General features: G+C 55.4%; 1 protein-coding gene across 4 annotated transcripts in view; it reads right to left on the reverse strand.

The window, feature by feature from the left end:
- Positions 1 to 15,051, reverse strand: part of LOC123588950 (NADPH--cytochrome P450 reductase) — a 63,104-nt gene that overhangs the window by 3,795 nt on the left and 44,258 nt on the right. For 3 of the 4 annotated variants that reach the window (XM_045460389.1, XM_045460388.1, XM_045460390.1), the window contains 5 exons: positions 6,838 to 6,886; positions 2,590 to 2,718; positions 1,115 to 1,264; positions 456 to 580; positions 59 to 148 (listed from right to left, as the gene is read on the reverse strand). In XM_045460389.1, the coding sequence (XP_045316345.1) occupies positions 59 to 148; positions 456 to 580; positions 1,115 to 1,264; positions 2,590 to 2,718; positions 6,838 to 6,886 (543 nt within the window). Of the gene's footprint in view, positions 1 to 58; positions 149 to 455; positions 581 to 1,114; positions 1,265 to 2,589; positions 2,719 to 6,837; positions 6,887 to 13,189; positions 13,942 to 15,051 lie in introns of those variants that run through there. The other variant, XM_045460391.1, reaches the window with a different exon arrangement.

Here is a 15,051-nt window from a genome sequence, read left to right on the forward strand (position 1 = left end):
GTCCCCGCCGGAACCCAGCGGGCCAGGTCTCCCACCCCGTGTGCGGACACACACTCACCTGGACTCCTCTCCGGTGGCTTCCACCCCAAAGTGTTCGCACACGGCCGGCCAGAACTGCTCTCGCCACGTGATGAAGTCCTCCTCCAGGCTGGCGGGAGGAGGGAATGAGGCCGGCCCCAGGGAGCCCCTCTCCCCGCCCAGCCCGAGGAGCCCCCTGGGATGGGGCCTGAGTCACCAGGTGGCATTTGGGGCGTCTGTGCTAAGCAGGGGCGCTGGGAGCCCAGAGGATGTAGAAAAGTGAGGGGGGGATGGCGCTGGCCTTCCCTTGCCCTCGGTGATGCCTGTACAGGTGGCTTTGTGCTCCCCTCACGTGCCAGAGTCGGCCCTGACCCTGTGGGTTCCCCAGACATGCCGGCCGGGGTCGGGGCTCCGGGGAGGGGGACCCGGGCACTCACTTCCCATCGTCATCGCCCATCCCCAGCTCGAAGATCCGCTGGGCGCCGAGCTGCTCCAGCCGCTTGTCCACATACTTGCCCATGGCATTGAAGTGCTCGTAGGTCTTGTTCCCGAGACCAAACACCTGTGTGGACCCAGGGACGGGTCTGAGGCCTGGTCAGCGGTCAGGGGTGGGTTTCCCCCGTGCCCCCCAAGGGTACACCGCACCCGTGGGCCTCTACATCCTCCAGACAACTTGCACTGTGAGGCGGGCCACCTCAGGCCCCCGGAAGTGGCTTTGTTTCAGTGGCATGCGGCCCCTAGGCCTCAACCCTGGGCGGCCAGCAGGGTCAATTCACCCTCCCCGCCCGGTGTTCCTGGCCCGGCCTATAGCGGTCAGCCTGCTGCACCCTTCTTGTCTTTGGTCTACCGCAAATAGTGCCCCCGGAGCAAAGCGGGGCTGGGGACCCGGGAGCAGGGACTGTCAGCACTGGGGCCCAGGGCAGAAGAGAGGCCTGACCTGTGAGCAGCCCTCCCCGCCGGGTCCCCTGCTCTAAGCCTCTGTTCTGACACCTTGGCCTGCCCTGGTTCATCAGGACGAGGTGGGAACTGAGGGTCCAGAGGCACCGTAAGGTGCAGAAGCCATCTTCTTCATGGGAGAGAAGATGGGGAGGCTCACCGCATACTTGACTCCGGAGAGGTCCATATCTGTCTCCTGGAGCCAGTCGTAGAAGTCCTGTGCATTGTCCGTGGGGTCCCCCTCACCATAGGTGGCCATGCAGAACACCGCCAGGGAGTTCTCGATCTCCGGCAGGCTGCCCAGGTCGGCCTGGAGAGACGAGAGCAGGGCCCGGGCCCAGCGACCGTGACTGAGCCTATGTCAGGGGTGTGCCTGATGGGATGCAGACAGGAGAGCCCAGGCCCTGCCCAGGGCGGCTGCTGTGGGATGGGAGGGAATGATTCCGTTGGGAAGGGGCACGAGCAGTTGGAGAAGGCTGCATGGAGGGGGCTGACATTTGAACCAGTGCCTTTCCAAAGGAAAGGGAACAGCAGGCACAAAATAATACGGGTAAGGGCCTGGGTGTTGACAGGCAGAAGCAGGCTGGGTTCTGGGCCACCAGCCAGCGCGCAGAACCTGGTTCTGTGCACCGGGCCCTGGGGGAGAACCTCATGGTCCCACAACGTCCTGGGTCCACAGCAGGGCCTGGGCTCTTGCAAATTCCTAACCAGCTGCTGGCTAACTTAAAACCCAGGTCTGCGGACAGACGGGCGGCGGTGCCGGTCCCCAAGACCCAAGGGTGGGGGTGGAGCGGGTGGGGGACGGTTGGGTTTGGGAGACAGAAGAGCTCGTGTGGCGAACTCAGGAGAGACTGGTTTTGGGGGAAAGTACATCTGGCAGCAGGCCCATCAGGGGAGGAGAAAGATGGCAACTAGGACCTCCTGCCCGTCAGCCTCTTCCCTTACTGTCCACCGCGTCTATGTGGGGCTGGTGGCCTGGCTGGCATTAGCTCCCTGACCCAGAAAGAGGCAAGCAGATGGCTAGAAATTTCTTGGGCTTTTGAGAGCTGCTTCCATGTTAGGGGAAGGACAGAGAACCCATCCCTTGAGGACAGTGAGCAAGGTGAGCCTGTCCCTCGGCGCCACGCTGGGGGCAGAGCACCTGGAAGGGACACTGAGTCCTTCAGACTGAGTCCAGTGGTAGCCAGAGGGAGCGACAGGTCCACGGCACATGGGGGCCTCTACCCCCAAACCTCAGGCTCCCCGGGCCCCTCCCCAAGTGGCCAGACACACCAGTTAATGCAGCCTCATTTCAAAGCCCAGTGAAGGGCTCCCTGAGATGGCTGCAGGGGGGTGGAGGGAGAAGCGGAGACCCCTCCTCCCCAGACTGCTGAGACCCCTTCATTAGCAGGCCATGCCCCCCTCCCGTGCTTGCATCCCCTCGCCCCGTCCTGCCCCGCCCAGAGCCGAGCTGGGAAGGCTGAGCGTGGGCCGTGCCAGGCGCCCATGCGCATGCCTGGGGCCAGCTGGCTGCCTGGACAACGACAGGAGAGGCCCGTCCGCGTCCGTCCCTGTGGCTGACTCACCCTTTACACACGTCCACGATCTGGATGCCCTGGGGAGCCAGGAGAAGGGTCGGGAGTGGGGACTACTCACCAAGTCATACTCCTCGGGGTCTGCAGCCATGCCCCGCATCCCGTAGCGGTGCGCGTCCTTGGACAAGCGGTTGGCAAACTCTTCTGCCGTCCCCGTCTGGGAGCCGTAGAACACGATGATGTTCCTGCCCTAGGGAAGGCCAGACACGTGGGGTCAGTGAGGGACCAAGAGCCCAGAGGCTTCTCCAGAGACTCTAGGTGGCCATAGGGTGGGCTAGGCAGGTGAGGTCTTTCCCAGGCATCCGCTTCCTTCCTGCCCCAAGTCTTCCTAAGTCACTCCGGGGCTATCGTCCCACTGCCCCAGCTACTGTGGAGGACAGTGACAAAGGGCACCCAGACATGCAGCTGCTCAAGGTCACACTTTGGACAGATTTTTAAAGGACACGTTAAAAAGCACAATGTAATGTTCAGTAAAAAAAAGACCAAACAGTATTCTAGCGTAATCCAATTTTGTTCTCTACGCACAATGGCGTCCATATATACATTTATACACACACACGCACAAGGGAAAAAAAATCTAGCAGGAAGTATACCAAGAGTCTCTAAATGGAGAATTATGGGTAAGTTTTTCTGAATACCTATTCTTTATAAAAATCTAGACAAAAGGAAAGGTGCCCAGTGGGCTGGCTCCCACATTCTTCATTCCACCCTCCTCCTCCTGTGGCCTCTACAGCTGGAACTCTACTCCCCAGACTCTCAAGGTGGGGCAGCAAATTTGGCCCAGCAAATCAACGTGCTTTACGAGGTCTGGAAGGTGGAAGTGAAGTACAGGCCACCTTCTGGTCCCTTTATGTAGCCATGAGGTTTCTCAGCAGTAGGATTTCAGTGCCCTGACCCCTAGAGGAGTCTCTGATTTTTGCATGGAGCCCTACATATAGGTACAAAGGAAAAAAAAATGTATGGATTATAATTGCTTTAAAATGTCTGCATACCTTTTACATTTCCTGAATTTAATACCAATCATTTAAAAAGGTAGTTTACTTTATTAAAAAAATTTTTTTCTAATGTTTATTTTTGAGACAGAGCGTGAGCTGGGGAGGGGCAGAGAGAGAGGGAGACACAGAATTGGAAGCAGGCTCCAGGCTCTGAGCTGTCAGCATGGAGCCCGACGCCATGAACCGCAAGATCATGACCTGAGCCGAAGTCGGACACTTAACGGACTGAGCCACTCAGGCACCCCTAAAAAGTTATTTTAAAATAATCACTTACAAAAACTACTTTATAAAAAAGAAAGGCTTATAGAATATCAGGCTAAGGGGACAAAGCAGGATATAAAATAGCAGCTAAATGTTTACAGCGGCATCGAAACATATGAAAAACTTCAAAATAAGCCTTAAAAGGAGCGCCGGGTAGTTCAGCCGGTTAAACGTCCAACTCTTGGTTTTGCCTCCGGTCACGATCTCAAGGTTTGTGGGTTCAAGTCCCATGCAGGCTCCACACCAGCAGTGCGGACGCTGCTTGTGATTTTTCTCTCGCATTCTCTCTCTGCCCCTCCCCTACTCTTTCTCTCTCGAAATAAACTTAAAAAAAAATTAAGCCTTAGGAGGAACCTGCAAGAAGTTACGGATAAAGGGTTCAACCACAGGGAAAGGCCCTGGGTTTGCAGGGGAAGTCTCAACATAGAAGAGGTCCAGTTCTCCGTTATCGATCCAGAAATACAACACGAGCTGGCGAAAAATCTGAACAGCTCTTTTTACTTCCTCAAAGTGATATCAAAAAATAAATATAAATTCATCCACTGGAACAGGATTGAGCAGCGAAAAGGAACGAAGTGCTGATGTGCAACACAGACCGGACAAACCCTGAAGACGTGATACTAAGTGAATGATTCCACTTACACGAAATGTCCCAAACCGGCAGCTCTGTAAGGGATGCAGGCAATTAATAAAGTGGACGAGCGGTTGCTTTGGGCTGTGGGTGGGGGTTAGGAATTAGTGGGAAGTGGCTGCTAATGGCTATGGGGTGGCCATTTGGGGTGCTGAAGAGGTTCTAAAGCAGTGGTGATGGTTTGGCATAAATCTGGGAAAACGTTAAAAAACACTGAAGGATATGGTTGTTTTTTTTTAATCTGAGAGAGCGAGTGCAGTGGAGAGGGGCAGAGGGAGACAGAGAATCCCACACAGGCTTCTCGCTCAGCACAGAGCCCAACGTGGAGCTCGATCTCATGAACCATAAGACCACGACCTGAGCCGAAATCAAGAATCAGACGCTTGACTGACTGAGTCCCCCAGGCGCCCTGAAGTGCATACTTACTTTAAAAGGGTGACCTGTGTGGAATGCACACTGTCTCATTAAAGCTGTTACCCCAAATGCATACATATGAAATAACAGCCAGGAAAAGGGGAAGAGTTGTGGGGGTGGGGCAGAGCCTAGCAGTAAGGATGATCAAAACAAGCTTTCTAAAACCTCAGTAACTGAAACTGGAGGATACTGAACACAGAAAGCCAGATCAAAGCACTGGGACGGGAAAATCTAGAAAAAGGTCCAAATACATATGGGAATTATGTATTTGATAAAAGCAGTGGAGAAAGGGCGGATGCTCTTACACGGAACTGAGCGGTGCACAAAAAGGAGCCGGATCCATAATGCGCGGCTGACGCCGGGATAAACTCCCAGCAGACTGAACGTTAACTATGAACAAGGAAAACATAGTAGGAAGCACCAGAAGAAAACGTGCAAGAATTCCTTCATCTCCTTAGAGTCAATGACTCCAAGTCCAGGAGTCGCAGGAAGAACAATAAAGTGCACTGTGGAACTTGTACACACACACACACACAACGCCAGGTGAAAACACAAACTACTAACTAGGGAAAATATCTTTAACTCGTGTCAAAAACAAGGGGTTAATCTCCCTAAAATGTTAAGGAATTCCTCGAGAAGGCTCAATCCCAACAGAAAAGTGGGCAAAAGAGTTGACCAGAGAGGGGGCGCCTGGGTGGCTCAGTCAGTGAAGCATCTGATGCTTGGTTATGGTCATGATCTCACGGTTTGTGAGATCGAACCCCAAGCTGGGCTCTGCGTTGACATTGTGGAGCCTGCTTGGGATTCTCTCGGCCCCTCCCCTGCTCTTGCTCTCTCTCTAAAATAAATAAACTTAAAAAAAAAAAAAAGATTTGAACAGAGAATCCATAAAGAAAGAAATGCCATCATCAGCTACAAAAATCTGCTGAAATGCATTCATAAGGAAAATGCAAATTAGAAGTGCACAGGGATATCTGCTTTTAACCTAGAAAACTGGCGCACACACACACACACACACACACACACACACACACACCCGACTCACCGATTCGGGTGATACGCTCTACTGGCAAGGCTTTGGGGCAACAGGTTTTCTCACACACGGCTAACGAGAGTGCCCTGGTGTGAGCCGGGGTCGGGGGAGGGACAATCTGGCAGCTTCTATCACACTACAAATGCACACACCTCTGGGTCCAACGATTGTACTTCTGGGATTTTATCGTATTAGCAGATGTGGAAATTGGCCTAGAGTCAGAGCAGCATCGTTTGTAAGAGGTGAAAGGTAGGAACAGTCCCAGTGCCCGCTGGCAGGGCAGTGTCCAAACAAATTCTAGGATTCACGGTCACAGGATGAAATCACTACGCAGCTACAGTAAGGAACGAGGGCGGGGTCTCTGAATCGCTAGGGAAGAAACGCCAACATAGAGCAGCCAAAAAAAAAAAAAAAAAAAAGCACGGCTTATAACCGTGTACGTAATAGGCCAGCTTTTGTGTTTTAAAAAGATGTAAAATGAGAATCTGGGTTTTTTTTTCCCCCGCGTGTGCATCAAGAAGCTCTAGAAGGATCCATAAAATACTAACAACGATGAGTGGCAGGAGAGAGGCTTTCCCCTGAATAGTCTGGGATTCTGACCATGCGCATGAGGTACTTTCTCGTAACATGTAACAAACAAAACCGGATCAGGCTGTAGCTGCGCTCCGGCCACAGCTATGTGAGGTTTCCGTCTGCTCGTGGGCAGAGCCTGGACCGGGAGGGAGGATGAGGGACAGTCCCCAGAGTCAGAGCGAGGGGAGACCCTTACAGTCTGGTTTGTTCACCAAGTAAACATCAGAGGGTAAACTGTCCCAGGAAAGCAGAGCACCTTTGACGCTTTGAGAATGTTAGATGAGAATGTTCTAGCCCGCTCTTCCCTCCGCTCCAGTGAAGCTGGCCTTCTGCTGGACCTCCCTCCCCCGGCTGCCAGGGCCGCGACCCCCCGCAAAGAGCACAGACACACAGAAAACTCACCGTCTTCTTCATCTTTTCCACAAAGCTGCTGTCTTTGACAGAGGAGGTCCTGAAAAACAGAAGTAGCTGATGGGCAGGGGGCACATGTGGCAGCATGGAGGGGAGCCCCAGCTCCGGCCCGAGCCGCTCTGCGGTGACCACGCCAGCCGCGCCTCTGGCTGGGGGACAGGACCCTGGGCGGGGCCACCCCGTGTCCTCTACGGCAGGCCCGAAGCCTCTGGAGACACCACCACCTTCAGAGCCAGGACCTGCGGCCCCAGACAGAGGAGAACGAGGGTGGAGGGCTTGACTCCCATCCCGTGCCATCCAGCCAACAGTTCCGATGGCCCGGTCACCCCTCTGATCCCCACAGGCTCCCAGGGCCACAGACCGGGGCAGGCAAGTCCCTTCAGAAGCTGTCCCAGCCTCGCCTGACATTCTGCTCCACACTCGGATGCACCGATTTATATGCCACTCCCTCATGATGGCCCTCAGCATTCTGTCCCACCGCGGCCTCCAGCCACTTCCTCTGCTGACAGACCCCTGCTCCACCCCTGAACACCCTTTCCGTCCCCCACACTGGGCCACATTACCTGTTCCCTCCTCTGTGACCATGGCACCTTCTAGAGCCCCGGACCTCGTCCTCTCCAGAGAGGAGCCCGTCTACTCTCCACTCCCTGCTGCTGGCCTCGTGCCCACTCCCTCCCATTTCCTAGCCTTTCCCTTCTCTCTCTCCCTGCCCCAGGCCTGCAGGGCCAGGTAAAGATGCCCAGTGAGCCGCGCCAGGGACTCTCAGGCCTATGCCAGCAAGGTGCAAAAAACATACCTTTCTCCGAACGGCAAATCTTTAGATTGTGTGAAATACAGCCCGTCTAAAATATGGCTGTCTCCATTCAAAACAAAATGAGTAATGGGGCGCCTGGGTGGCTCAGTCGGTTAAGTGTCCGACTTTGGCTCAGGTCATGATCTCACAATCCGTGAGTTTGAGCCCCACGTCGGGCTCTGTGCTGACAGCCCAGAGCCTGCTTTGGATTCTGTGTCTTCCTCTCTCTCTCTGCCCCTCCTCCACTCTCTCTCTCTCAAATATGAACAAACACTAAAAAAATAAAAATGAAAAAAAACCACGACACGATTAAGGAAATGAAAGGCGAGCCACAGCATGGGACAAGATGTTTGCAACTTATGTCTATCTGACAAAGGACTTGAGCTGAGAATCTCAGGAATCCCTACACGTCAATTAGGGAAAGATGAAGAATCCAACAGAAAAACTGTCAAAAGACTTGAACAAACACTTTCCTTTTTATTTATTTTTTTAAGATTTTAAGTAATCTCTACACCCAGTGTGGGGCTCGAACCCACAACCCCGAGATTGAAAGTCATGTGTTCTTCCAACTGAGCCAGCCAGGCGCCCCTTGAACAAGCGCTTTCTTAAAGACAGTCTCTAAATGGCCAAAGGACACATGGGAAGGTGCTGGACGTTAGCAGTACCAGAGAAACGGAAAACAAAACCCCAGTGAGATCTACTGCACACGCACCAGAATGGCTACCACGGGAGAGACGGAGCGCATCACACGCAGGCAGAGATCTGGTGGGGAGCACAGCACGGCCCAGCTGCCCTGGAACACCGTTCGGCAGTATCTCCTTAAACCTACAACCCGGCAATTCAGTCCCTGGTAGACAGCGGGCAGAGCACATTGGTGCCTGTGCACCAAAAGCTGTGCATAGAAGGTTCCAGCAGCGTTAGACACGCGGGTGCCAAACAGGAAACAACCCTAATGATGTCCATCCGCAGGAGGACAAACAAACAGTGGCACATTTACACGATGGAATATTCTCCACCGCAGCAGTGGAAACCCACAAACGATGGGTACACACATGGGGAGGAGGGAGCCTCAGGGCGTAATGCTGAGTTCGAGGAGCCGGATGCAAGAGAAGGCACCCGTACGACTTTGTTATGCACAGTCCCCACGCAGGAACAGGAGGCAGGACCCGGGAGGGACAGCAGGGGCGCCCGGCGTGCTCGAACAATCTGTGCCTTGATCCGGGTGTTGGTTACCCACCCCCGCTCACGTGGCAAGGTCACCCTGTGTGTATCTTTCTGCAGATACTGTATCTCAAGAACACTCGCGCTTACACAATTTGCTTCCAAAATCCACTTTTTCCAGCAACCAAGACCCTCGGGGAAGCAGGGGTGGCAACGAGGTGGAGGGCCGAGCAGCGGCTCTGGAGCCGTGCGATTCCCAGCCTGCCACCTTGCAGCTGCGTGAACTTGAACCTCAGCCAGAACACGGGACCAACAAATACCGCTTCGGAGGCTTCTCCAAATGTCACACGAAGAAAAAAGCACAACAAGCACGCAGCACGCAGTCCGGCAAGCGCAGGCTCTCGGCGGCACCCGCCGCCCACTTTACAGGAAGGCTGCCGGAGGCCTGACTCGCGGTCTGACTCCAAGGTCTTTGCTCTTTCCACTACATCCTGTGGCTTCCTGCGCGCGGGAAAGTGCAATAAAGCAAAAGCGGAGTCAGCACACACCCGCACGCGCGTGCTCACACACGTGTACACAACCTACAACCACATAAACGTGGCATCTGCTGGGGCCAGAGGCCTGGAGTCTGTGGAAAGACCTCGGTGAAGGCTGCTTCTAAGGACGCCTCTGCAAAGCTGCTTAGACACGTGATTTTGCAGACATAAAGATAACAGACTTGTTTACGCTCCCCTGGGTTTCTCACTACATTGGCAGCTCCAGGACCGGAGCCACTTTTAGGGCCCCAGAGGGAAATAACATCACCTGTGGGGCCCCAGGGGCGGCAAGGCCTGGCGCCCGTCTTGGCCACTCCAGCTTCTTCCCTCCACCCCAGAGGCGCCCCGACAGGCAGCTGGGGGCCGGCTGCCCAGACCTCCCACCCGGAGATGGCCCAGCTGCCCAGGAACCCCGAGCAGGCCCTCCCTGACTCCCCGTTACCCCACCCAGCACCCCCTGGGGAAGGCCCACCCCTAATGGCGGCAGGGCCAGGGCAAGAGCAAGAATGGAGGCCCTCAGGCCGGGCCCCCCCACCCCCCACTCCGACCCGTACTCCAGAAGAATCTGGTGTCTGTCGACATCTCAGATCGCATGTCCGACTTCTGTCCCTGCCCTGCCACGAGCAGCCACGTCTTCCCTGCCCTTCCGGTTTACGCTCCGCCTAAACCAGAGCGCTTGCCACCTGTGCCCACCCGGGCGCTCACACGCATGCTCCCCCAGGACCCCGTCAGGTGAATACAGCAAGGTGCACAGGGTTGGGACTCCCACCGCGGCCCACCTTCTGAGTTCTGAGCTAGGAGAACAGACTGCCTGCATTTCAACATAAATCAAACTCAAATCCAAACTGATGCTTACATATCAGCCAGCTAGGTGAGCGTTTTTGATTAGATACTCTAAGAAAAGAGCAGGCACAGAAGCACACGCAGTTTCCATTTACACGGTGCTGTGGGTGTTCAAGACCCACTGATCGTACGTTTTAAAAAATGGTCAGAAAGATGAAGTTTAAGAGGTGTGAATTTCTCCCCAAGTGAAAAGTGGACCAAACTAAATGCATTTAGTTGACACCTAAAAAGCGCGAGGTGACTCAGTCAGTTGAACGTCCAACTTTGGCTCAGGTCACGATCTCACAGTTCATGGGTTCAAGCCCCGTGTCGGGCTCTCTGCTGACAACTCAGAGCCTGGAGCCTGCTTCAGATTCTGTATCTCCCTCTCTGTCCCTCCCCCACTGTGCTCTCTCTTTCTCTCTCTCTCTCTGTCTCAAATATAAACATTAAAAAAATTTTTTAATACATTTTATAGTTATAAAACTGGGGGCAACTCCAATGTCTAAAAATCAGGGACAGGCTGGACAGGTTACGCAGCACAATATGACACCGTTCACTACTGAACAGGGAAGCGTGGATCGCCTCTATGGCGGTGGAAGGATGTTCTTGATTCACTAAGTGGAAAAAAGCAGGTTATAGGATAATGCACGTGACACGATCCCATTTTGTTTAGAAGGGAGGGTACAGAAGCGCACATGTGATGGACGCCTGGGTGGCTCAGTCAGCTGAGCATCCAACTCTTGATTTCAGCTCAGGTCATGATCCCAGGGTGGTGGGATCGAGCCCTGGGTCAGGCTACGTGCTAAGTGTGGAGTCTGCTTTAGATTTTCCTCTCCCTCTGCCCCTCTCACATGGTCTCTGAAATGAAATTAAATGCATAAACAGTTTTAATAAAAAAAAGGGCACGCGTGAGCACGTTAAGGATTGTTCTCTCCCCGTGTTGAGCGCCTGGGAGTCTCTTTTGTTTCCTTCTACGGCTGATTTCTACTCCTAACCCCCTCACCCCTGTTCCTCCTACAGTGAACACGTAATGCTTCTGTAATAAGAAAATAAGAATTACATTCTAGGTTTAGAAACATGCGTGGATATGGACAGATTTGGGAAGTTCCGTCCAATAAGGACAATTGGAATGGCTAAGTCCCGAGTAGAGACGGCGTCAGAGATGCAGGGCTGAGGAACACAGAGGCCTCTGATGCAGAGCGCGTCTCCACCCTGCAGATCCCCTGGGCCTCACCGACCTCCTCCTCACCGTTGCCCTGGGTCGCCCTCCGTCTCTGCCCACAATGCCCTTTCTCTAACTTTGTCCCACGAGCTCCTATGTACCCCATCTCTGAAGACACAACATACACTTTCCTCTTCAGAGCACCCTGTTTGTCACCACCTTCAATAGGGCACAGGCCTCGGTTCAGGCCCTCGACTCCATGTTCGTGACTCATCGCTCCATCTGAGGCCTGGGGGAGCCGTCGGGGCCTCGGCACTGGGCACCGTGCCTGGCACTGGGCACGGCCTCTGGGGCGTCAGGCCTGAGAGGCTGTTGGAGGGGTCAGGGTCTGCCATCAGCAGAAAAGCCAACTCTTGTCTCTTCTCAAGGACTGAGGTTTCCATAGAAGCCGCATCTGAAGAAGGGGGGCTTGAAGACACGAGGGGTGCCCTGCCACCCTGAGTGCCTGCGCCAGCCTCCGCCTTCCGACGGCCTCCCACCAGCTAGGGGAGAGACAGGCTCCGAGGGCCATCGTGGAGGAGGGAAGGGCCCAGCCCTCCGAAGGGGAGGAGGCTCCGGTTTGAATCCTGGATCCACCACCAACTGGGCCTGTGGTGGTATCGCAAGGCCTTGGACTTCTCTTACTGAAAACATTGAATCTTGGCTTCTGCAACGTCCCCTCCCTGTTCCTCGTACAGCATTGGGAGTGTGGTTAACTCTCAGGGATAAAGAGGGTGTTCCCTAGAAGAGAGCCACCTGGGTCACTCTGTAATTTCAAAAACGCCCAGTGGCACAAAGTGGCATGTGCTAAGACCAAAAGGGGGGACTAGACAGTCCACCCACAGGGCATCTGCAGAAACCGGGAAAGGCCTCCCAGAAGGGCTGGGCTCTATTCTCAGACAGAAAACAGATCCCAAGGGAAAGCCACGGAAACCGGGCAGCTGACAGGCTCTTGGATGAGGCCCGTGCAGCCAGTGGGGAGCTCGGCTCTGGCGGCCCAGGGGTGCGTGGCCTCTGACCCAGACGCATGGGGCCGGAATGCCAGGCTGGCGGCTCTGGGAGCTGGGGGGCCCTCCAGGTCTGGCTGAGAATGTTCGAGGCGGGGAGAGATGGGCTAGCCCTCCTGCCCCTAGAGGAAGTTCTCCCAAGAAGCCTGAGCACCTCTGTGCTTCAGCCCCTGGGAAAGGAGGCATGCTCCCATCTTTTCCCCTTGGCTTCAGGGCTGGCTTCCAGAGATTGGGGGCAGATCGCACCCCATGGGGGGAAGGGAAAGCCGAGGACCCTAAGGAAGACCCCTTGCCTCCAGTCATTGGCCCGACATGACACGGTACAGTTTCCTACTGATCACATGTGGCCTCGAGGAACAGCAGAATCCACCCTTCCCCCTTCCCCCCCCCCCCCACCTCCCACAAAGCCCTGATGCCAGGCCCAAGGTGGCAGAGTTCACCTGCTTGGCCTGTGCAGGTCCACACCTGAGCGCCCTCAAAAAGTCTAACCCAACCTGACAGCTTCATCCTGGGATGTGCCCCTGGAACCTGATCTTCCCCAGGTGGAAGGCTCGGTGACTGGGGCCTTCCTGGTTTCCAGTCCAAATCCCTTCCTTTGGAAGTGGGGAAATGCAGCCTGCAAGCCAGGACCAAAGGGGCTGATGGTCCTATGCCCTGCTGAGCCCCCCAGGGGACTGCTCCAACTCTGCTGGTCAACTCCACAGGGCACCCTCCTCATGCATCTGGGGCGTCCCTGTCCATGCATCTGGGGCGTCCCTGTCCAGGATGCCTCCCGAGGGGCATCAGCGTGGTCTGCAGCAGAGACACGTCTGGAACTGACCTCAAGGTTGGCTCGTCCCGCGGAGAGGAGTACGTGCACCCCATGGTTTCTCTCCCGACCCCAGGACTTAAGGGAAGAGGCAGCTTCCGGCTGTCTCCGGGAAACAGGCAGGGAGCCTGCGGCTAGGAAGTCGGGCTCTGTCCATCTCTCCGCAGTGCTGGCGGGGCCGGCAGACTGGTCCGGGTCTCCAAAAGTTCTCCCCAGCCCTCTCAAAGTGTCTGCTGAGCCCCTGCCTACGTCTGTCCCCACGGGCGCAGGCAGGACTTGGGACTCCAGCCTGAGACCTCCCGTGATCCCCTGCGTTTGGGCGTACACCCCTCCTCCTTCTGTATGGACCGAGGGAAGGAGAAAACCTTTCCAACCCCGACTCGGGTCTCCTTGGTAACTGTTTATATCGGAGTCCTTTCTCCCTACTTCCTCCCCCTTTCCCAATTAAAAAAAAAAAAAAAAAAAGGGAAGTCTTGAGGCTGAATAGAGCTCTTCTAGACACTAGAAGGCAGCTGTGCAGGTTGCTATGGCTGGGCTGTCTCTCCACAAAGGAAGCGGCATTGATCCCGCTGCCAGGGCGCCTCAGGATCATATTAAATTAGTTCTGGTTCCTGTCTTCCTCCCCACAAAAGAACTATGGGCAGCAGAGCCCAAGACGCGGGGCCCAGGTCACCTGGGAGCAACATGTATGCAGAGGGCAGGCCTGCCCCCCACAAGGTGGACCCCACATTCGCTGCGGAGACATTTCCTCCCGGCGGCGGGGGGTGGGGGTAGCGGGGGGCAGCCCATCAGAGGTCCCCCAGGACAAAAAGCCAGCAGAGGAGATGGCAGCTGGGTCGGGCTTGGAGCCCAGAGACCACGCGGGTCCAATTAGAATTTTCTACTCCCAAATTGGGAGCAGGAGTCTCTCCATCCAAGCTTCAGAAGTCAACTGCGGGATGCACGAAAGGGAGGGCGGATGAAAGCACTGAGTCACTTGCATGAAGATGAACCAAGATGTCCCCGGGGTGATTCATTTCCTTTCCAGTCCCGGCAACACGCAGAGGAGTTTGGAAAACTCCGACTCAAGTGTCCTTTTCTACAGCACGGATTTCTCCTGAGACTCTCCCCTGCCCTTGGCGACACACGAGGCAGCCAGGCAGCCGCTGTGGGACAGCTGCCTTCTGGGGCCGGTGTGGTGGCCGGTTCTCCACCCCCAGGGGCAAGGAGCCTGCCACCAGAGAGGGGTGAGCCGGGGCAGGCCAGCCAGGGCTGTGGCTGAAAGCAAACGGTGTGCAAGAGCCGCCCTTTGTGAATACAAAGTGATTCCCCGGAGCTTAAACAAGAACCAGCAGGTGAACAAGGGCAGATCAGCAGGGGGCACCCCGGGAGGACACTGCCACCAGCAGTGGCTGCCCTCTGGCAAGTGGGAGGTCATGAGTCAAAGCCAAAGCAGGGAATGGGAAGTATAACTTATTGAGTGCCTACTGTATGACAGTTAGTATTCAAGGAACTCTATACTGTATTTCATTTAATCTTCCTCACCCTGCCAGATGGGCTCTTGGATTTCACAGCCAAGGGCAGCGAGGCTCCGGGGACAGTGGGAAGCCAACTCCGGGCCTGTGGAAGCCCAGAGCCACAGCAGCGCACGGCCGCCCCCATGAGCAGAGCAGACTGTGTGCCCCCATCCCACCCCGTGGGGCCAACCACCGCTGACAGGAGTCACCAGGCACGCTCAGAGAGCACACTTCCCGGCCCCTCCCGGGGATCCTCGGCCCTTGTCATTTGGCATGTTCGGAGGCTCGAGGGGGCTGCCGTTTCCTTCAGGGACATCCTACCATACAGCCTTCAACGCGTATCCACCAACACGCACATCAGGCCTCCACACCTGCCGT

This window comes from Leopardus geoffroyi, chromosome E3 (assembly GCF_018350155.1).
Source record: "Leopardus geoffroyi isolate Oge1 chromosome E3, O.geoffroyi_Oge1_pat1.0, whole genome shotgun sequence".
Classification (NCBI taxonomy): domain Eukaryota; kingdom Metazoa; phylum Chordata; class Mammalia; order Carnivora; family Felidae; genus Leopardus; species Leopardus geoffroyi.